General features: G+C 52.9%; 1 protein-coding gene across 2 annotated transcripts in view; it reads left to right on the top strand.

Annotated features, from left to right (window-relative positions):
- CCDC12 (coiled-coil domain containing 12) overlaps positions 1-12,593 on the top strand; it is a 59,394-nt gene extending 46,801 nt beyond the window's left edge. For both annotated transcript variants that reach the window (XM_026500697.4, XM_057311688.1), the window contains 5 exons: positions 4,749-4,828; positions 6,603-6,664; positions 6,884-6,918; positions 7,910-7,986; positions 8,083-12,593. In XM_026500697.4, coding sequence (XP_026356482.1) covers positions 4,749-4,828; positions 6,603-6,664; positions 6,884-6,918; positions 7,910-7,986; positions 8,083-8,165 — 337 coding nt within the window. In that variant the 3' untranslated portion in view covers positions 8,166-12,593. The remainder of the gene's footprint in view (positions 1-4,748; positions 4,829-6,602; positions 6,665-6,883; positions 6,919-7,909; positions 7,987-8,082) is intronic.
- The last annotated feature ends 5,453 nt before the right edge of the window (positions 12,594-18,046 follow it).

Here is an 18,046-nt window from a genome sequence, read left to right as displayed (position 1 = left end):
TGCTACAAAGACAACAGAAGGCCCTTAGGAGTTGGCTGGCCTGGCCCAGCCACATTCCTGCCCTCTGTGAATCCCCTGGGCACAGATGCTTTGCTTTCGGGATTGTCTTCCCAAGGATTGAAAGGCCCAGAGAGCCCCAGGCTGCCCACCACGTGCCCTCTCTGAGTTCCTCTGTGCCAACAAGTGTGAGTTGGCAGCGGAGTGCTGTGGCTGGCTCTCCAGGAGCTCGTGAGGCAGGGTGCGGGACAGCCACAAAGGGGCCACGTGCATGGGGTGTGAGGGCCACTGCAGAGAGGGGAGAGGGCCCTGTAGGGCCAAGGGGAGGCACAGGAGAGGAGTAGTCAGCTGTGTCTTGGGGTGGATGGTGACCTTTGGGCGGCCCACAGTGCCATCTTGCTGAGCGAGCTCTGGAAGCCCAAGGGGCAGGAAAATGTGTAGCAGACCAGGCCGGCAGTGACCCCCAGGGGACATTTGATTGGAAAGCAGGCTCTGGGGACCAGTGAAGAATGAGGTCAGGACTGTGTGAAGAGGCTGAGTCTTGTTTAGGGGACACCAGGGACCCTGGATCAGAGGGTGAAAAAGTGGGGGTACCCAGGTGGCCTCTGTGTCTGCTCCTGCTCCGTGGGAGAGATAGCAGGCTTAGCTGAGAAGAGGCTGCCCACGTGGAGGGGACTGGGGGTGGCCCAGCGCATTTGCGCCTGGCTGGCTCATGGTAGAGCATCGGACTCTCGATCTCAGGGTCATGAGTTCAAGCCCCAGGTTGGACATGGAGCCTACTTTAAAAAAGAAAGAAAGAAAGAAAAAGGAATACCATACCATTTCTCGTGCAGCCAGGTGCCCCTGATGCTGCATTTCAAGTCCCAGAAGTCATGGTGAGTATTTTGTAGTCAGCGTTCTTTTAGATTTCCCTGCATAGTCACTCTGTCTGATGCATTTCATTCCTTCTGCAATTCAGTGCTCCCACCTGAGATCATTCTCCTTCAGTCAAATGCACTCCCCTTAGCATTTCTTAAGATTCCCTGTCGACCAATTTTGCCAACTTTTCTTTTTCTGGCCAAGTTTTTCTTTGAAGGCTATTTTTTTCTTTGAAGATTTATTTATTTATTTATTTGAGAGAGAGCATGCGAGCGCCAGGGATGGGAGGTGGGCAGAGGGAGAGAGAGAACCCCAAGTAGACTTCCCACTGAGTGCAGAGCCCGACATGGGGCTCGATCCCATGACCCTGAGCTCATGACTTCAGCTGAAATCAAGAGTCAGCTGAGCCACTCAGGCGGCCCTCTTTGAAGGCTGTTTTACGTCGATTTATCATTCCGGTGTGGCGTTCTAATTAGTTTTGGTGTTGCCCCTTTATCACCCTGTTGTCTTAGGGTTTCCATTGTCTCTGTCAAGTAAGTCAGCTGTCCGTTTTAGGTTTTCCTTTGAGGGTCACGTGTCTTTATCTAATTCGAGAGCTTCCGTCTTCGCTGTTGAGTAGTTTGATAGTGACTCGCCTAAGTGCGCTCTTCTTTGGAGCTCCTAGCGTTTCTTTAATCTGTGTGTGCCTTGGCTTGATGTTTTCTACTTATTTTGTGAAATTTTCAGTTATTATCTCTTTAAATATTGCCCCTGGGACTCTCAGTACATGTTATGTTCGCTCTTTCCACCATGTCCCACGGGTGTCTCTTGTTCTTTCTCGTATTTCCCAACATTTTTTCCTCTGTGCTTTGGTCTGGATATGTTCTGACTTATCTTGTGGTTCACTAATCTTCCCTTTAGTTGTTCGAAACTGCTGTTGAACCCATTTATTGAGCTCTTTTCACTCTGGTTATATTTTCAGTTGTAGAATTCCCATTTGGTTAATTTTTACACTTCTCAGTTTCTCTACTGCAGTTCTCCATCGTGCGACACGCCTTCCTGAACTTTCTTTAATTTCATTTGTCTTATATTTTATTTCTTTTTCTTTTTTTAAGATTTTATTTATTTATTGGACGGAGAGAGAGACAGCCAGCGAGAAAGGGAACACAAGCAGGGGGAGTGGGAGAGGAAGAAGCAGGCTCCTAGCGGAGGAGCCCGATGTGGGGCTCAATCCCAGAACACTGGGATCACACCCTGAGCCGAAGGCAGACGCTTAACCGCTGTGCCACCCAGGCGCCCCTGTATTTTATTTCTAATCATCTTAATGTCTGGATCTCCTTTGAGTGTATTTCTGTCTTTATTTTTTTTTCTCATGGCTTTGGTAGAATCCTGGATATTGTGTATGAAAAGTCCTAGGGATTATTTGGGGTTCTTAATCATTTGTTTCCTTCCGGAGAAAATGTATTCCAGCGTCTGGCAAGCGGTTAAGCTATGCGTGCCTTCACCCACCCTCTCAGGACTGAGGAAGAGGCTTCCTTCCTCGGACTGATGCAGACTTCTGTCTCTTCAGCCCCGTGGGTTGGCAGAAAGCTTGCTTGGGGTCTCCGCTTTTCAGCCTCTTCATGTAAGTCGATGCTTTAAGGGAGAAGAGGCGCCCAGAGCTAGGCTCACCTGTCGCAGTGCCCCTCCCTCTATGATCTCAGCCTTTCCAGCCCTGGTTGCCTTGGTACTTCTCCAAGGCTAACAAAGAGATTTTTTAAAATGCATCTGTTGTCAGGGTTTTTTTAAAAGTTGTTTGCAAAAGCAGGGGGTTCAACCTTAGTCCCACGTTGGAAAGACCAGGCCCCCGAGCAGAACCCAGTGCCTCCGTGACCTGCCCCGGAGAGTCGTGTCCTGTGTCGGTCGTAAGCGTGGGGAGACCCAGTTAATTGGGCATTAGTGAGAGGCAATCTCTTCATTAGATCTCACAGGGAGGGCTTGGACCTAGCTTGACACAGCTGGACAGACCCTCCTTGTTTACAGATGTGGGAACTGAGGCCCTGAATGGGACCAGGACCCACGTGTTCGTGACTGCTGGACCCGTGCTCAGCTCCAGGGGGAGCAGGGGACAGTGGGCAGCAGGGCTGCTGCAGGGGATGGGGGCGTTGTGTACCCCCGGCCAGTGCTGCTCTTTCCTGTTGCACTGGCCTCTCCCTGTCCCCCTGCCATGTCCTCCCCGTTCCAGCGTCTTCTGAAGCCTGGGCAGCAAGGGGACCGGGGGCGTGGGCACTCGTTGCTGTTGTGGCCAGCCCTGGGTACTGTTCCCAGCGGCCTCCCCTCCTGCAGATTTCTCGCAAAACCCTGGAGCTGGTTTCTGAGAGTGATAGGGTTTTTTTTTCTCACTAATCCCTGCAGTTTTCTGCCCACACCCAGTTTCTCTTCCGCTTTTCTCCCCACCCTGTTGTGAACGAAAGTCAGCGGACCAAATCATGCGCTGCTTTCTCTCCCAGTGCCTCAGTGGCATTTACGGGCAGGCCTGAGGGAGGCATCAGAGGGTAGAGGACAGAGTGGGTGTCCCTGCTACTTAGAGGAAGCGGCCTGTGGGAGCGGGCAGCAGGCTTCCCGCACACAGGCCTTGCCGGCACTGCCCCCAGGCCTCGTGGCCCTGGCAGAGAAGGGGGCTGGTGGAGCTGGTGAATTAGGGGACGATTGGCATCAGAGAGCTCCCAGATTCAGACCACTAACACTTGCTAGGTGCGTGGCCACAGACACCTGCTGCCTCAGCTCTAGAAAAGCTGGCCGCCCAGCGGCTGGGCACTTGAGCAGCGTTTTTGCCTGGCACAGACAGGGTTCTGTAGGTGACGGACTGTGGCAGCCCTCCTGCTGGGAAAACGTGCCCTATCCTGGAGGCCCGGGACTTCTGAGGGGCCAGCACAGCTTGAGGGGTTCACAAGAGGTAGTGAAGAAGGAGGACCCACATCCCAGGCTCCCCTGGCTTCTGCTTTCCCAAGGCCGAAATGGTCTGTCCCTGTGTCTCTGGCCTTTATAAAGCAGCAGCCCCCAGGAACTGTCTCTGCCACTTTGTGGGGTTATCCAGGGCCCCTCCTCCTGCGGGCAAGCTTCTGGGTGTGTGGGGGTTGGGGTTGAAGAGCTGCTGAGCAAGGGAGACCCCAGCAAATGCTTGTTGTGGCCAGCCCTGCCCGAGGAGACTGCCCAGGCCCCCTGTGTGATCCTGGTCCCGCTTCACAGAGCTCTTGGGATTGGCATGGTAGCATTTTAAAGAGCTCTTGCAGCCGCGGGGCGGGACTCTTCTCCTGGCTGGGGCGGTGGGCCTGTCCTTCACCTTTGCCAGCTGCTCCTAGCACACGCACAACCTTGCCACCAAGAGTTGAGGTCTGCTCCAGCCGCTCCTGGCCACAAAGGCTGAGAAGGAGGCCAGGCTTGGAGAACCAATGGGTGACCACGGGTTTTCTCCTTCAGGAGAAACTCAGCCCAGGAGCTCTGGCCCTGACTCCAGGTCAGCCGCTGCAAACCCTGCTGTGGGGCCTTATGACAGTGGTGCAGTCCCTTGGACCCTCAGGTCCCCTAACTGTCAAGTGGAGCTCCTCTGGGAGAGATGGCCAGTGCATGCTCCCCAGGCCTCCCTGGCCCCAGTTCTGGGCGGGAGCTGACAGCTCAGCCGGGGCCTTGGCAGAACGGTCCGCCCCGCTGCCACCTGGCAGGTGACGGGCTGAGGCTCGCAGAGGGGTCCTGTCCCAATGAGTCTTCTGTTCCTGCGCTTTCCCTCTTCACCAGGCTGTCTCCAGAGAGACGGGAGGGAAGTCGAGGAGCCGCACCCCAGCTTGTGTGGCTTCCTCACGCTGTGACCCGCCAATGCATGAGGTGAACGAGGCGGCCGCTCTCTCAGCTCCATCTCTGCTTATCTGCTCTCCTAGGGAACTCAGGCTGCGGAACTATGTCCCCGAGGACGAGGACCTGAAGAGGAGGAGGGTGCCGCAGGCCAAGCCCGTCGCGGGTAGGTGGGCCGCAGCGCTCCATCTGTGCTCCCAGGCACCGCCCGATGCCCCCACCTCGGCAGGTGTCGCGCTGTCTTGGGGAAGAACCGGCAGCGCCAGGGCTGGAAGTTTGGCCTCTGGGACCCTCCGGCACCATCTCAAAGCCGTGCAGCAGTAACCCGTGTTGAGTGACAGCAGAGGGGCGGTCAGGGCACCCAAAGGCCTTCCAAGGACCTTCGAGGGAAGAGGCCACATCCCTTGGGAGGACCTCTCTGGGCTGAGGAGTGGGAGTGGCGCTGGGGCGCTGGGGCCCCGGGACAGCAGGGGCAGGGGAAGGGCGGGGAGGGTCCTGTGGGCACTTGGGGGTCTGAGTGAGACCCTGAGGAGCGGACTATTCAGGCGCTCAGAGAGCCGTGGGCAGGCAGACGCCGGCCGGGCACAGAGGATGGGAGAGGCATGTGGCCTGGCGAGGGCCCCGGGGCTGTGCATCTCGTGGTGTGGGGAGCGGCTTAGCCCCTGGGAGCTTCTGGAGACGCTCCTCACTGGAGATACAGAGCACTTCTTTCTTTTTTTTTTTTTTTTTTTTTTTTAAGATTTTATTTATTTATTTGACAGAGAGAGAGGCAGCAAGAGAGGGAACACAAGCAGGGGGAGTGGGAGAGGGAGAAGCAGGCCTCCGACTGAGCAGGGAGCCTGATGCAGGGCTCGATTCCAGGACCCTGGGATCATGCATGACCTGAGCCGAAAGCAGACGCTTAACGACTGAGCCCCAGGTGCCCCGACCCAGAGCACTTCTTACCCCAGAGAGCCCTGGCCCTGTTTTTAGCCTTTGTTTTTGTTATCAATTTTGAGTTCTACAAATTGTAAATGAATCATTTATCTTGAAAATAGTGAAGTGTTGCCTCTTCAGCCGCACCCCAGTCTGCTTCCCCAAGTTCTTTGCCCCGAGATTCACATGCTTTCCAAGTGATTTGCTTCATGGTGTGGGCTGCCCTGTGGTGGGGACAGTAAGGCTGGACAGGGGAGAGGGGTGGGAGTGGTCCCATGCTGCAGTGGCAGCACCTGTGGCTAGAGGGAGGTGAGGTGGGGCTGGGGGGCCCTGAGCAACGTGTGACAACAGTGATGGGGGTCAGAGGAAGCCCCTGCAGCCCAGAGTTGTTTGCGCTCCTGTCCCTGTCCTCACAGGGGCAAGGCCCTCCTGGTCTCACCACCCAGAGGCCCAGTGCCTGGTCAGCCGTGGGGCGTAGGAGGGAGGTGCTTGAGGGCAGGCCTCCCCAGGTGACTGTCCCCCTGGTCTTGGCAGCACATATCTGAGTGGGATGGGAAGAAAAGCCACCTGGGTCCTGGCCAGTCCAGGACCCAGAGGACACTGTTAGAGCCCAGGAGGCCCTGTAGATGATGGGAAAAAGCCGGTCCCTCGTGGTTCTTCACAAGAGCGTACCGTGGTTAGTGCCCAGGCGGTGCTGTCATTTCTCAGGGTGCGGACAGGCTGAGAGTACGAGCCAAGCGTCTGGCTGGAGGTCTGGGCTCTGTCTACCCCAGCGTTCTGCCTCCTGCGGGGCCCCCTTCGCCCCAGGATTGTTTCATCCCGGGAAACGCGAGCCCTTCCTCCAGGGCAGCCTTTGCACGGTGTTCACCTCTGGAGTTTGGGAGCCCCCCCGAGACAGGCCAAGAAAGCCCAGGGTCTCCGTGGGGATGGGCTGCGCTCTTCCCCTTCCCCGGGCTGCAGGGTGCGCCTCAGGGAGAGTGGTGGCCCTTCCCCACAGGCCTGTGTTGTTGTCTTGCACCCTCTAGTGGAAGAGAAGGTGAAGGAGCAGCTGGAGGCCGCCAAGCCCGAGCCCATCATCGAGGAAGTGGTGAGCGCCCGAGTGCCCCGGGGCCCACTGGGGGCCGTCTCTCTCCCCCATCCCCATGCTGTCCTCCCTCCCACTTCTTCTGTCTCTCCACTTCTGTATTCCCTTTCCACCCATCTTTCCCCATACCCCTTCCTCCCTCCCTCCCTTTCTCCTGCTTTCTGCCTCTGTGCCTTGGAACTGGGCCCCTCCAGTCCTGACAGGCGTCTCCTTCCTCCCCAGGACCTGGCCAACCTCGCGCCCCGGAAACCTGACTGGTGAGCGCTGCCACATAGGACTAGCATGGACTGACTGGCCACTCGTGGTGCTGGGCCCGGCCCTCAGGCTGGCCTCTCCCGCCCTCACAGCAGGGAGACGGACAGTGTGGACACACAGCTACACGAGATAATTACTGTCCACAGTACCTCCTGACAGGACATAGAGGGAGAGTGAGAGGGAAGCCGGTGGGGGCTGACACCTGGAGGGCGGGGAGGGGCTCAGGGAGAGCAAGGAGCAGCCGTCCCCCCCCAGAAGTCCCTTCTGCAAGGGCGAGATCCAGCCCACCTCAGACAGCTGCGTGTGAGCAAGGCCCGCCTTGGCCCTCAGGGAGCCACAGGGTGGAGGCATGGTGACGGGAAGGGCAGACATCGATTTCTGTCTCAGTTCTGCCACCAACTGGCCTATTCTGCTTTGGCCTCAGTTCCCTCTTCTGTGAAGTGGGGCTGCTTACCCTTCCTCGGTGCCCCCGTGACCAGGCTGGCACAGAGGCGGAGAGAGGGCTGTGTGGCCTGGGGCTTGTGTTCTACTTGACCTCGGGCCAGAGGGGCGGTCCTGTGGCAAGCACACCACCGCTGAAGTTGTTCTCATTTGTGGAAACAAAAGCATGGGGCATGTGTCCTAGAAATCCCTGAGCAGGGGGAGCAGGCTGTGTGCACGCTTCTGGAAGCCCCGGGTGGCGAGGGCGAGCACATGGCTGGAGGAAGAGCGGGACCCATAGTGCGACCAGAGCGAGAGCAGCCCTGAGAAACCATCCACCCTTGCACACCTTGACTCAGTCCCACATTTGGTGGGTCTGTGGGACGGGGCACAGTGGCTGATGCTGGATTTGGGAGGGCGCAGAAAGGGAGAGAGGAACATCCTGGCCTCCTCCCCAGGGTGGGCTCCTCAGGCAGCTGAGTGTAATGCCAGGGGGGCTTTGGGAGGGGAGGGTCCCGAGGCCACACCAAGCCAGCCTTCAGCTTCTGGCCTCCTCACACCTGCCCGCTACAGGGACCTCAAGAGAGACGTAGCCAAGAAGCTGGAGAAGCTAGAAAAGCGGACCCAGAGGGCCATCGCCGAGCTGATCCGTAAGTACAGGGCCTAGCAAGGTGGGGTCCCTGCCCTTTGGGTGGTGGCCCAGGCACAGGGCCCCTCCCCACTCCTTCTTTCTGCCGTCCATCCAGGTGAGAGGCTGAAAGGCCAGGAGGACAGCCTGGCGTCTGCAGTGGACGCTACCACCGAGCAAGAGGCCTGCGACTCCGACTGAGGCACGCCGTATCCCCTCCCTGTCAGGCCTGTCCTGTGGGCGGGTAGCCTTGGGCGAGGGTGGGGGCTGGGCTTGCTGTCACCTCCTGTTTGTCTTCAGAGCCGCACTGCCCCGTCAGTCGGAAACCCTCGCCATGGGGTGAGGTCAGCTCCTTGTCTCCTAAGTGGTCCCCACCACACTGCGAGGGGCAGAACCAACAGCAACCCCATGGGCTTGCTGTGTCTGTACATATGTATGTATTTGGAACTTTCTTCTGTCTCTAGAAATAGAAGCAAGCAGACCCACGTGTGTGGCAGAAACCTATTAAATATGTTCTGGGTCCCTGGGGCGCTGTGTGTTTGGGCCCCAAGGCAGGGCGGCTATGGAGGTGAAGCCTCACACGAGCAAGCCCTGTGGTGGGCCAGGCGTGTCGAGCCTGGAGGGGTGCGGAAGGCCCAGGCCTGACCTTTTGAGTCCAGATCCTGGTGCAGTAGGGCAGTCCTGTCAAAACCTGTGGGTGACAGAGACCGAGTCTGGGAGGCTTCTCTAAGGCCTCCCTCAGGCCTGGACCTTGCTGGAGTCTGTGGTCAGCCTGCAGAGGCTCCCACCCTGGTCCTCTGTGGATCCCCTCACAGTGCAAGAGAGAGAAGGGAGAGGCTGGGCAAGCCTCCATCCCAGGCGGTGCCAGATCCGAGGCTCCTGGCGCTGTTGCGTCTCACCGCACAGCCCCCAGCAGCCTGTCCCTGCGTCACAGTCACAGCTAGACCGTGGCTTCCCTGGGACAGGGCCCCTGCCTCGGGAAGGCTGGCTCCTATAGACTAGGGTATTACAGCCTGGGTGTGGGGTGTGGTCTTGGGCCCTGGGTCCCCAAGGTCCTGGCGTTAGGACCATGAGCCTCTGTGGAGCTGACTCCAGCGTGACTGACTGGCCACAACTCTGACTCCAGGTCCCTGTGGCCAACTAGCATTTCATCTCCAAAGCGATAACACGCTTGAGTTTCCTTCAGGGTTGCCCCTTGAGTCTCCCACCCCCAGCCTGTGTCAGCCCCGTGCGTCCTTCCCTCTGTGCTGAGTTGGCCTGACGCTGGTGGACGGTGCCGAGGACTCGGGCCATAGAGGTGGAGCCAGTGCGTGCGACACCAGCACACTCATGCAATAAAGCAGATGCTTTCAGCTGAAGGTACACAACTACCCTGAGAAGGTAACTTGTGCAGGAAGGGAGCAGGTATGACTGAGGGCCAAAGTGGTAGGTGGCTGGCTGAGCAGTGGGCAGGACCAGGACTCTGGTTCCCATGTGAGCAGGGGTGATACCTGCCCGCAGGTGGCAGGGCTGGAACCAGACTCCCCCTGCATCGTGGCATCTGGGACTGGCCTTCCCTTCCTGGGAGTAAAGGATGGAAAGGCGCCCCCTGCCCCGGGACTGCCGTAGGAAGCCGGGTGCTCGTCCGTGGCAGTGTAGGGCTCAGACTCCCGGCGAGGTTCCCGCTGCGCACCAGTGCTGGGACTAGGATGCGGCCAGCCCCACAGCACGGGAGCCCCGAGAGCGGGGGCAAGGTTTGCTTCTGCGTTTACAGCTCTGTGTGCCTTCAGAAAACCGCCGTGCAGGGAGAGAGCAAAACCAACACCGTCACGCACCATGGGCACGCGAGCAAAAGTTACAACATACGTGAGGAGATCAGTGCCTTGAAGAAGGGCTACCATCCCACCAGGTGGAAGAATTGATACCCAAGGAAACTGAAACAGTGACATCCTGACAGGCTTTAAAATGAGCATTTGTTTTGTCGACAGAGAAGTATAAGAGGCACTGAGCCCCATAACTCAGGAACGGGGATTAGGTATGAGGACAATTTGGTTAGTAATCTTGGGAACAAAGAGTGTTGATTAAGCAACACACACGCACACACACACACACACACACACACACACACACACACACACACCCATAAGCACCTCTCTGGAGGAGCTAAATAATAACAGTCAAAGAAGGGATGGATAAGCTGGAAGTTAAAGCCGAAGCTCCAAGAGGTGGCAGAGAGAGAGGGTAGGTTGAGAAGTTGACGCACTGCCAGGTGTCCTTGAGTGGACAGGAGATCAGGAAAAGAAAACTGGAGAAAGAAGGAATGGCTGACCACTTCTGTCTCTGGCATCATGGTACCACGGTGGCCTGAACTGATCCCCTCCCTTTGCAAATAGCTAAAAATACTAGATAAATAAATAGTTACAACAAATACTTTTTAAATGCCTCACTGACCAGCAAGAAAGTAAGCAACACTCAAGCAAGAAGGTAGGAGAAGCAGCAGAATGCTGAAGCCCGACCTCCGACTTGAAGGTATTTGACAAACCAGGTGAGACTGAGCATTGGTTTTGGGGGTCCTCATTGCCTGGGGCTAAGATAACCCAGTACCTGTGCATGATGAGGGGCCTGGTACGAGAGCCCTCCAGAAGGCTGGGGCCCCAAAGGGCAGGGCCCTCTGTGAACTAATAATAGGTCCGCTCCCTTGGCATTCCAGAGGAAAACTGAACCTTGCCAGTGACTGGAGTGAAGAAAGGTCTCCCTTGAGAACTGAGCTGGCCCCCACATGGGTTTGCACATGAGAAACCTCAAGCCAAGAGTATAAGTGGTCCCAGGAAGTGGTGGACTCCGCTGCTTGGTAGAAATGCAGATCCTACCGGAATGAACCTCGATTCATCACAGTCCTCAGTGAATCCCCATTGATAAAGTTCCAAGAAACATGAGCAGCTTCCAGGAAGGGTCACCAGATCTACGAGGCAGCAAGGCACCGAGACCAAAGGACGTCGGCAGGGACACGGTAGACTTGCAAAGGATTCATACATTAGGATTACCAGGCACGTGATTTAAATGTTGGAAAATGATATAAGAACTAAAAGACAGGCTTGAAAGTAGGAATCAGTTGGCCAAAAAACCAAAATGATGTTCTGGAAATAAAAACTACCATAGCAGTTGGAATCCCTGTGTCTGTGAATTAGAGCTAAAGAAACCGTTGGTGAACGGGAAGCCAGGCCCAAAGACGTTCTCCAGAATGCAGCCCAGCAAGAGAAACACATTGATAACCTAAGACACAAGAAGCTAAGAGATATGGGGGATAGAGTGGGGAGAGCCGACATAACGTGATTGGAGTTCCGGGAGGGAAAAAGGCAAAAATGAGGTGGATGTAATACTTTTTTTTTTTTTTTTTTAATGTCTGGGAACAACTCTTCAAAATCAATCCACAGATTCAAGGAGGTGAGCAAATCTCAAGCAAGGCAACAAAAAGAAATCAGCACTCAGATGTTCCGTCTCTTATGGATGGTGATTGATTAGGTATTTTCACTTTTTGACAGTTCATTGACCCACGCACATCTGATTTATGCACTTTTTGTGTGTTTATTACAGCTTGATAAGCAAGTTCACTTAAAACTTTTTCATATTTTGGATTAATCGTCTATTACTGTATTCATATTCCATACAAAACTCAGTGGCTTAAAACAGACGTCTAATATTGGACCGTTTCTGTGGGTCAGGGATGCAGGAGTGGCTTAGTTCTAGTTTGGGGTCTCTCTGAGATTGCCGTCAAGATGTCCCCCAGGGCTGCAGTCATCCGAAGGCTTGGCCGGGGCTGGAGGATGTGCTTCCAGGATGCCGTCAACCCCTGGGAAGGCTCGTGGAAACATGGGGCTCACACAGTCCTTGCCACGTGGCCCTCTCCATAAGGCTTGTGTGAGTGAGTGCATGTGTGTGTGTGTGTGTGTGTGTGTGCACGCGCGTGCACCCGAGTGGCATTGCAGCTGGCTTTCCCCAGAATGAGCGATCCAAGACAGAAAACAAGGGGAAGCTATAGGGCCTCTTATGACCTGGGCTTGGAGGTGATATTCTGCCACATTATATTGTTAGAAGCAAGTCACTACATCCAGGCCACAACTCAAAGGAGAATTAGGTTCTGCCTCTGGAAGGCAGGTCTAAGAGTTTGTGGAAGTATTTTAAAACGACTGCATACCTAGAAAATTAAGTGCAACGAGTTGGCAGAACAAAAAGAGCAAGAAAAGATGTTAAAATTAGAAAAGATACATTACCTTTTAGGAGCAACACAGCAGATGTCTCGGCCACAGCCAGTGTTAACTGGGACAATACGTCTGGTATCAACGTTAACTAGACGGGAGGCAATTGTCAACGTAAAATTCTATACCCAGAGAAGATACCTTACAAGGTATTTTTAGACAAGCAAACCCAGAGATTTTGTCACCAGCAGACTCACATGAAAAGAAAGTCTGTTTGGGGTAATGAGATATTCTACAGTGGGTTGCGGTTGGGGGTCGCACAAATCTATGAGTATGCTAAAAGCCGTGGAATTGTACACTTCGGGCAAAGTGTATGAGATGCATGTTGTATCTCAATAAAGCTGTTTTTAAAAAATGAAATAAATAAGCGTTCTCCTTTAAAAAAAAAAAAAAAGTTCTATAGGATGTCTTCAGATTGGAATGAGACATAGTCCCAGATGGAGAATCTGAGATAAAAGTAGGAATGAAGAGGAAGAAAGTGAAAGTCTAAAGTAGGTATTGACCTTATGGAATGAGAATGTTCCGTGGGGTAGAAGTAAGACTAGGGCTCCTGGAGTACATGACAATAGTAGTACTTATACACTCTTGCTGAGGTGAGGCAAGTTTGGGGTTAACAGCCCTCTACCAGCTCAGCTCACTCGGGAAGAGAGAAAAGACTCAGCCTAGACTCTAGACTCCGCTCTACAGGCCGGCGGACAGTTCTAGGGCGGCCCTGACAGAATACAAACAGTGTACCTCTTCCAAAGCAGTAGTTAAAAAAAAAAAAAAAAAAAAAGGAATGAAAAAAAATAACCCAAAAGAAAGGCAGAGAGAGGAAAGGAGAAAAGGTGGGACAAATGAATGAGCCCAAATACATCATTAATTACAATCAATGTATTAAACCGCCCCCTTTAAAAATTCAGTCTGGGACGCTATTTTAAAAAGAAGCCTAAGCTCAAAGATTGCAAGTAAAGGGATTAGAGAAGCTCTACAAAGAGGCCCCTGGGTGGGGGCGCCTGGGTGGCACAGCGGTTGAGCGTCTGCCTTCGGCTCAGGGCGTGATCCCGGCGTTCTGGGATCGAGCCCCACATCAGGCTCCTCCGCTGTGAGCCTGCTTCTTCCTCTCCCACTCCCCCCGCTTGTGTTCCCTCTCTCGCTGGCTGTCTCTATCTGTGTTAAATAAATAAATAAAATCTTTAAAAAAAAAAAAAAAAGAGGCCCCTGGGTGGCTTAGTCGGTTAAGTATCTGCCTTGGGCTCAGGTCATGATCCCGGGGTCCTGGCATCAGCCCCACATCAGGCTCCCTGCTCAGCGGGGAGCCTACTTCTCCCTCTCCCTCTGCCTCCACCCGTTTGCGCTCTCTCTCAAATAAGTAAAATCTATCTATATAAATATTTTAAAGAGCTCTATGAGTTCAGAGCCAACAAAGGAAGCCGAGCCGAAGTGGCTGGGATGACATCAGACAGGGAGACGTGGGGCCGGCAGTGTGATGAGCTCCACGGTGGGCTGCACAGCCCCGGGACTGTCACCTGGCGCACGTGGAAGTGCTAGATGATGCGCCCACTTTGGAGAAAGGCACCATGTGCACACCCCATGACCAGCAATTCCACCATTAGTGTCCTAGGCAACTGTTGCACAGGTATGCCAGGAGACGGGACCACGGTGCTTTTAGGAGCATCATTCGGCAAGAGCACATGTGCACGCACCACACACACACACACACACACACACACACACACACACTAAAACCTAACGGAAGAGAGGGCGCATGAGCCATTTGTGTGATGCGCCGAATAGGCCGAGTGCAGCGGTGCTCTCTAAGGGGCGGCGCATGGATGGCGCAGACAAGCGAGGGGACGGCCCTCAACAGCAGGCTTGCTTGCGGTCAGCCCTGGGAAGGGGCCCTTGGAGGTACTGACGATGCTCTTTTACTTGGCTTGATGGCAGGAATACATTTTATTCTCTGTCCGTTCATTTTATACACCTTTTTGGTTATATATGCTCTATCTCACATGCATACTTTTTTTTTTTGAAGATTTTATTTATTTATCGACTGAGAGACGCCAAGCAGGGGGAGCAGCAGGCAGAGGGAGAAGCCGGCTCCCCACAGAGCAGGGAGTCCGATGCGGGGCTCGATCCCGGGACCCTGAGATCATGACCTGAGCCAAAGGCAGACACTTAACTGAGCTGCCCAGGCGCCCCTCACACGTATATGTGTTTAAGGAGAGAAATCTCCAGCATTCACTACCTGAATTACTCGGGAAGTGTGAAAGGGGGATTTTTTTTTAAAAACGGCCACACCCGCAGTTTCACTACAGTGGTCTGGGTTAGAACATTGAGGGTGAATAGAAAAGCCAGACAAGCTACGTGGAAAAAATACCGACAACCTGTGAATGAATGAATGGCATTTTCATCAGTAATAGATACTACAAGACACATTTCTCCCGAGTGCCGAGGAAACAGGAATGTCAACCTGCTTCATTATCGTCCGTCATCAGGGCCAGACGTTTTCGGGCTGACGGTACCAAGTGTTTACTCCGCACAGATCTTTGCCGGAGGAACTAGTAGGGAGAGCTCTGTGGCAAGAGGGGCCGTGGTGGGAGTCCGGAGAGGGGTGTGAGAGTCAGGGCTGCATTTGGCAGATGCCCAGACAGGATCTCAGACAAGGCTTTATTGTTGTGTGAAGTCCACGGCGATACAAGTGGCTGCAGGGACACAGGTCCCTTTTGTCTCCCCAGCTGCTGTCCTTAGCTCCCCTAGGAGCCTGCACATCCCCAGGTGGGAACTCTCGGCAGGAGGGGGAAGGGCAAGGGGCAAGCCAGCTGATGGAACCATGGCTTCAAGCCCAGACAGTCCCCCAGGCTCGCCTTCGCATCTGACCAGCCACGACTGTGTCACATCCAGCCCTCACTGCAGACATGAGGGGAGTAAGGGTATTTTAAGCTGGGCATGTTGCCACTGTGATTAAAACTGAGGTTCCACAAGAAAGGAAGAAGGGTAGAAAGAGTACTGGGAAGGCAGCCAGAAGAGCCTGCCGCAGGATGCAGGGAGAAGTGGTGAGCAAAGAAACTGGTAAACATTGCAAAAATCAATAATTGACTAACCTCTAGCAAGACCGACAAGGACACAAGTTACGAAGATTAGGAATGCAATAAGGCTGCCCTAGTGACCCCCCCAGACCTCAGAAAGACAATAAGGGGATACTGTAGATATGCACATCCATTTGAAAAGTGGATGAAATGGACCAATTCCTTGAAAAGCACGAAGTACCACTAGTCACATGAGACGAAACAGATCTTTTGCATAGCCGTAACTACTAAGGGCATTGAATTAATGATTTTAAAAGTTCATTAAAGTCATCTCCACACCCAACCTGGGGCTGGAAGTCACGACCCCAAGATGAAGAGTCACGTGCTCTACTGACTGAGTCAGCCAGATGCCCCCTGAATTCATGATTTTAAGCCCCCCGTGATCAAGGTGGGGATGCTGGTGGAAAGCCAGACACACAGATCAACGGAAAAGAGTAGGGAACTCCAGTTACCCCAAACAAGCACAGCCAACTCCTTTTTGACAAAGATGCAGAACGAGCTCACGGGAGGCAGGATAGGCTTCAGATCCATAGGCCAGAAAAAGAACCCCAGGCTAAAGCCCAGCCAGACAATACACAAAAATTAAAATGGATCATAGGTTTAAATGTACAGTGTAAAACTATAAAAACTTTTAGGAGAATATCTTCAGGACCTAGAACTTGGTGATGAGTTCTTAGACAAGAGACCCAGAAGCGCATCCAAAAAGAAAAAAAAAATCAATAAATTCGACTTAACCAAAATGAAAAGCTTTTGCTCCAACAAAAACTCTGTTAAAAGAATGAAAAGCTACAGACTAAATTGCAAACCCATATCTGATAAAGGACTCAAATCTAGAACATATAAAGAACTTTCACAACAGAAGGAGGGAGGGAGGAAGGACCCAATTAGAAAATGGGCAAGAGAGACATTTCACTGAACATGGTATATAAATGGCAAATAAACACATGAGAGCTGCTCAGCATCACCGGCTGTTACGGAAATGCAAATAAAGGCCACGATAAGACATCCTTACATACCTATCAGGACAGCTTAAATAAAAAAAATAGTGATAGGGGCGCCTGGGTGGCACAGCGGTTAAGTGTCTGCCTTCGGCTCAGGGTGTGATCCCGGCATTATGGGATCGAGCCCCACATCAGGCTCTTCTGCTGTGAGCCTGCTTCTTCCTCTCCCACTCCCCCTGCTTGTGTTCCCTCTCTCGCTGGCTGTCTCTATCTCTGTCAAATAAATAAGATCTTTAAAAAAAAATAGTGATAACACCAACTGCTGGCGAGGATGTAGAAAAGCTGAATGTCTCGTACATTGCTGGTGGGACTGTAAATGGTACAGTTATTCTGGAAAATAGTTCGGCAGTTTCTTAAGACACTAACATCACTTACCGTATGACCCAGCAGCCACACTCCTCTTGGACATTTATTCCAAAAAAATAAAGACTATCTACACAAATGTTCATAACCGCTTTCTTTATAATCACCAAAAGCTAGGAGAAAACCCAAAATGTCACATGTGTTATTGCTTATACTAGATAATTTGAATTTGTTGTCCAGGATGCATCAGATAAAACAAGGGAGCCCCCATCGCTAGTTTAATGGAGCTCTCCAAGTCATCCTCCAAGTCTTCATCATTTCCCGTCCTTCATTCTGGAATTAAAATATTACACACAAATGGGTGAAATAAGTATGTTGATGAATTTCTGACATACAGGAAACTGTACGAGGGCATTCCTTCGCTTGGTCCTGTACTTTGGGGAGGAGTGGAGTGGAAAATTAAGTTTTTATTCTGTGAAGAAAGGAAACAACCATGAAATGTCCTCCAGTGGGTACCCTGTTAAACCAGTGCATGCGTGTCATGAATACTACTCAGCAACAAAAAGGAACAAAACCGCTGATACAGCGGATGGCTTGGGTGAAGCTCAGGGACGCTACGCTGAGTGAAACAGACATGTAGTTAACTTTATATATAAAGATCACGTGCCGTACAAGTCCCTATCTGTAACATCCTTGAAATGACAAAATCCTAGGCCTGGGGAAGAGATCCGAGGGTGCAGGGGTTAGGAATGGTCGGGGCAAGTGTGACGATGTATCAAGGGGTAGCTTGAGGGAGATCTTTGTGGGGATAGAATGGTTCCTGGTCGCGTCGGTGATGACACAAATCTGTATATGTGATAAAATGGGTTGGGGCTGTGCATACACACTGCGCCAACGTCAGATTCCCGGTTTTGATGTTATGCAGTTGCGGAAGGGGTAGCCGTCAGGGCAGACTGGGTGCGTGGTACACAGGACTGCTCTGTATAATCTTTTTAACTGCCACTGAACCTGTATATATTTCAAAATAAAAAGTTTTAAGATATTTCCAGCGATGAACAAAGAATGGTAAAACATGTTAATAAATGGTGTAATTTTTTTAAAGGTATTTTTAAAATAAGGCACAAGTTTTCTAGAGTCTTGTGGCAGATTGAATGGGGGGCACTTCAGAGTTGGTCTTGGTTGGAGGGGCAGGCTGGGGGCTCTCAGGCCTCAGCAGCCCCCTTATCACAGGGCTGAGGGAACGAGCAAGGACCAGTGCCCACCTCTGTGGATGGACGGAGCCCTCGTGTGCCCGTTGCTCCCCAACTCATCAGACACTTCTCCAGGACAGCCCTTACTGACCTCCCAACACTTCAGGTCCCTCCTGCTTGAAATCCTTGAGGACATCTGGCCTCCGGGTCATCTCTGCAGAGGCGTCAGGCCTGGGTTGTTCAGCAACAGCCCTTCCCCAGCAGAGGACAGGAGGACAGGGCCTG

This window comes from Ursus arctos, unplaced genomic scaffold (assembly GCF_023065955.2).
Source record: "Ursus arctos isolate Adak ecotype North America unplaced genomic scaffold, UrsArc2.0 scaffold_14, whole genome shotgun sequence".
In the NCBI taxonomy this organism is placed as follows: Eukaryota; Metazoa; Chordata; class Mammalia; order Carnivora; family Ursidae; genus Ursus; species Ursus arctos.
The sequence above is the reverse complement of the archived record's forward strand: the minus strand, read 5'-3'. Positions and strand labels throughout refer to the sequence as shown.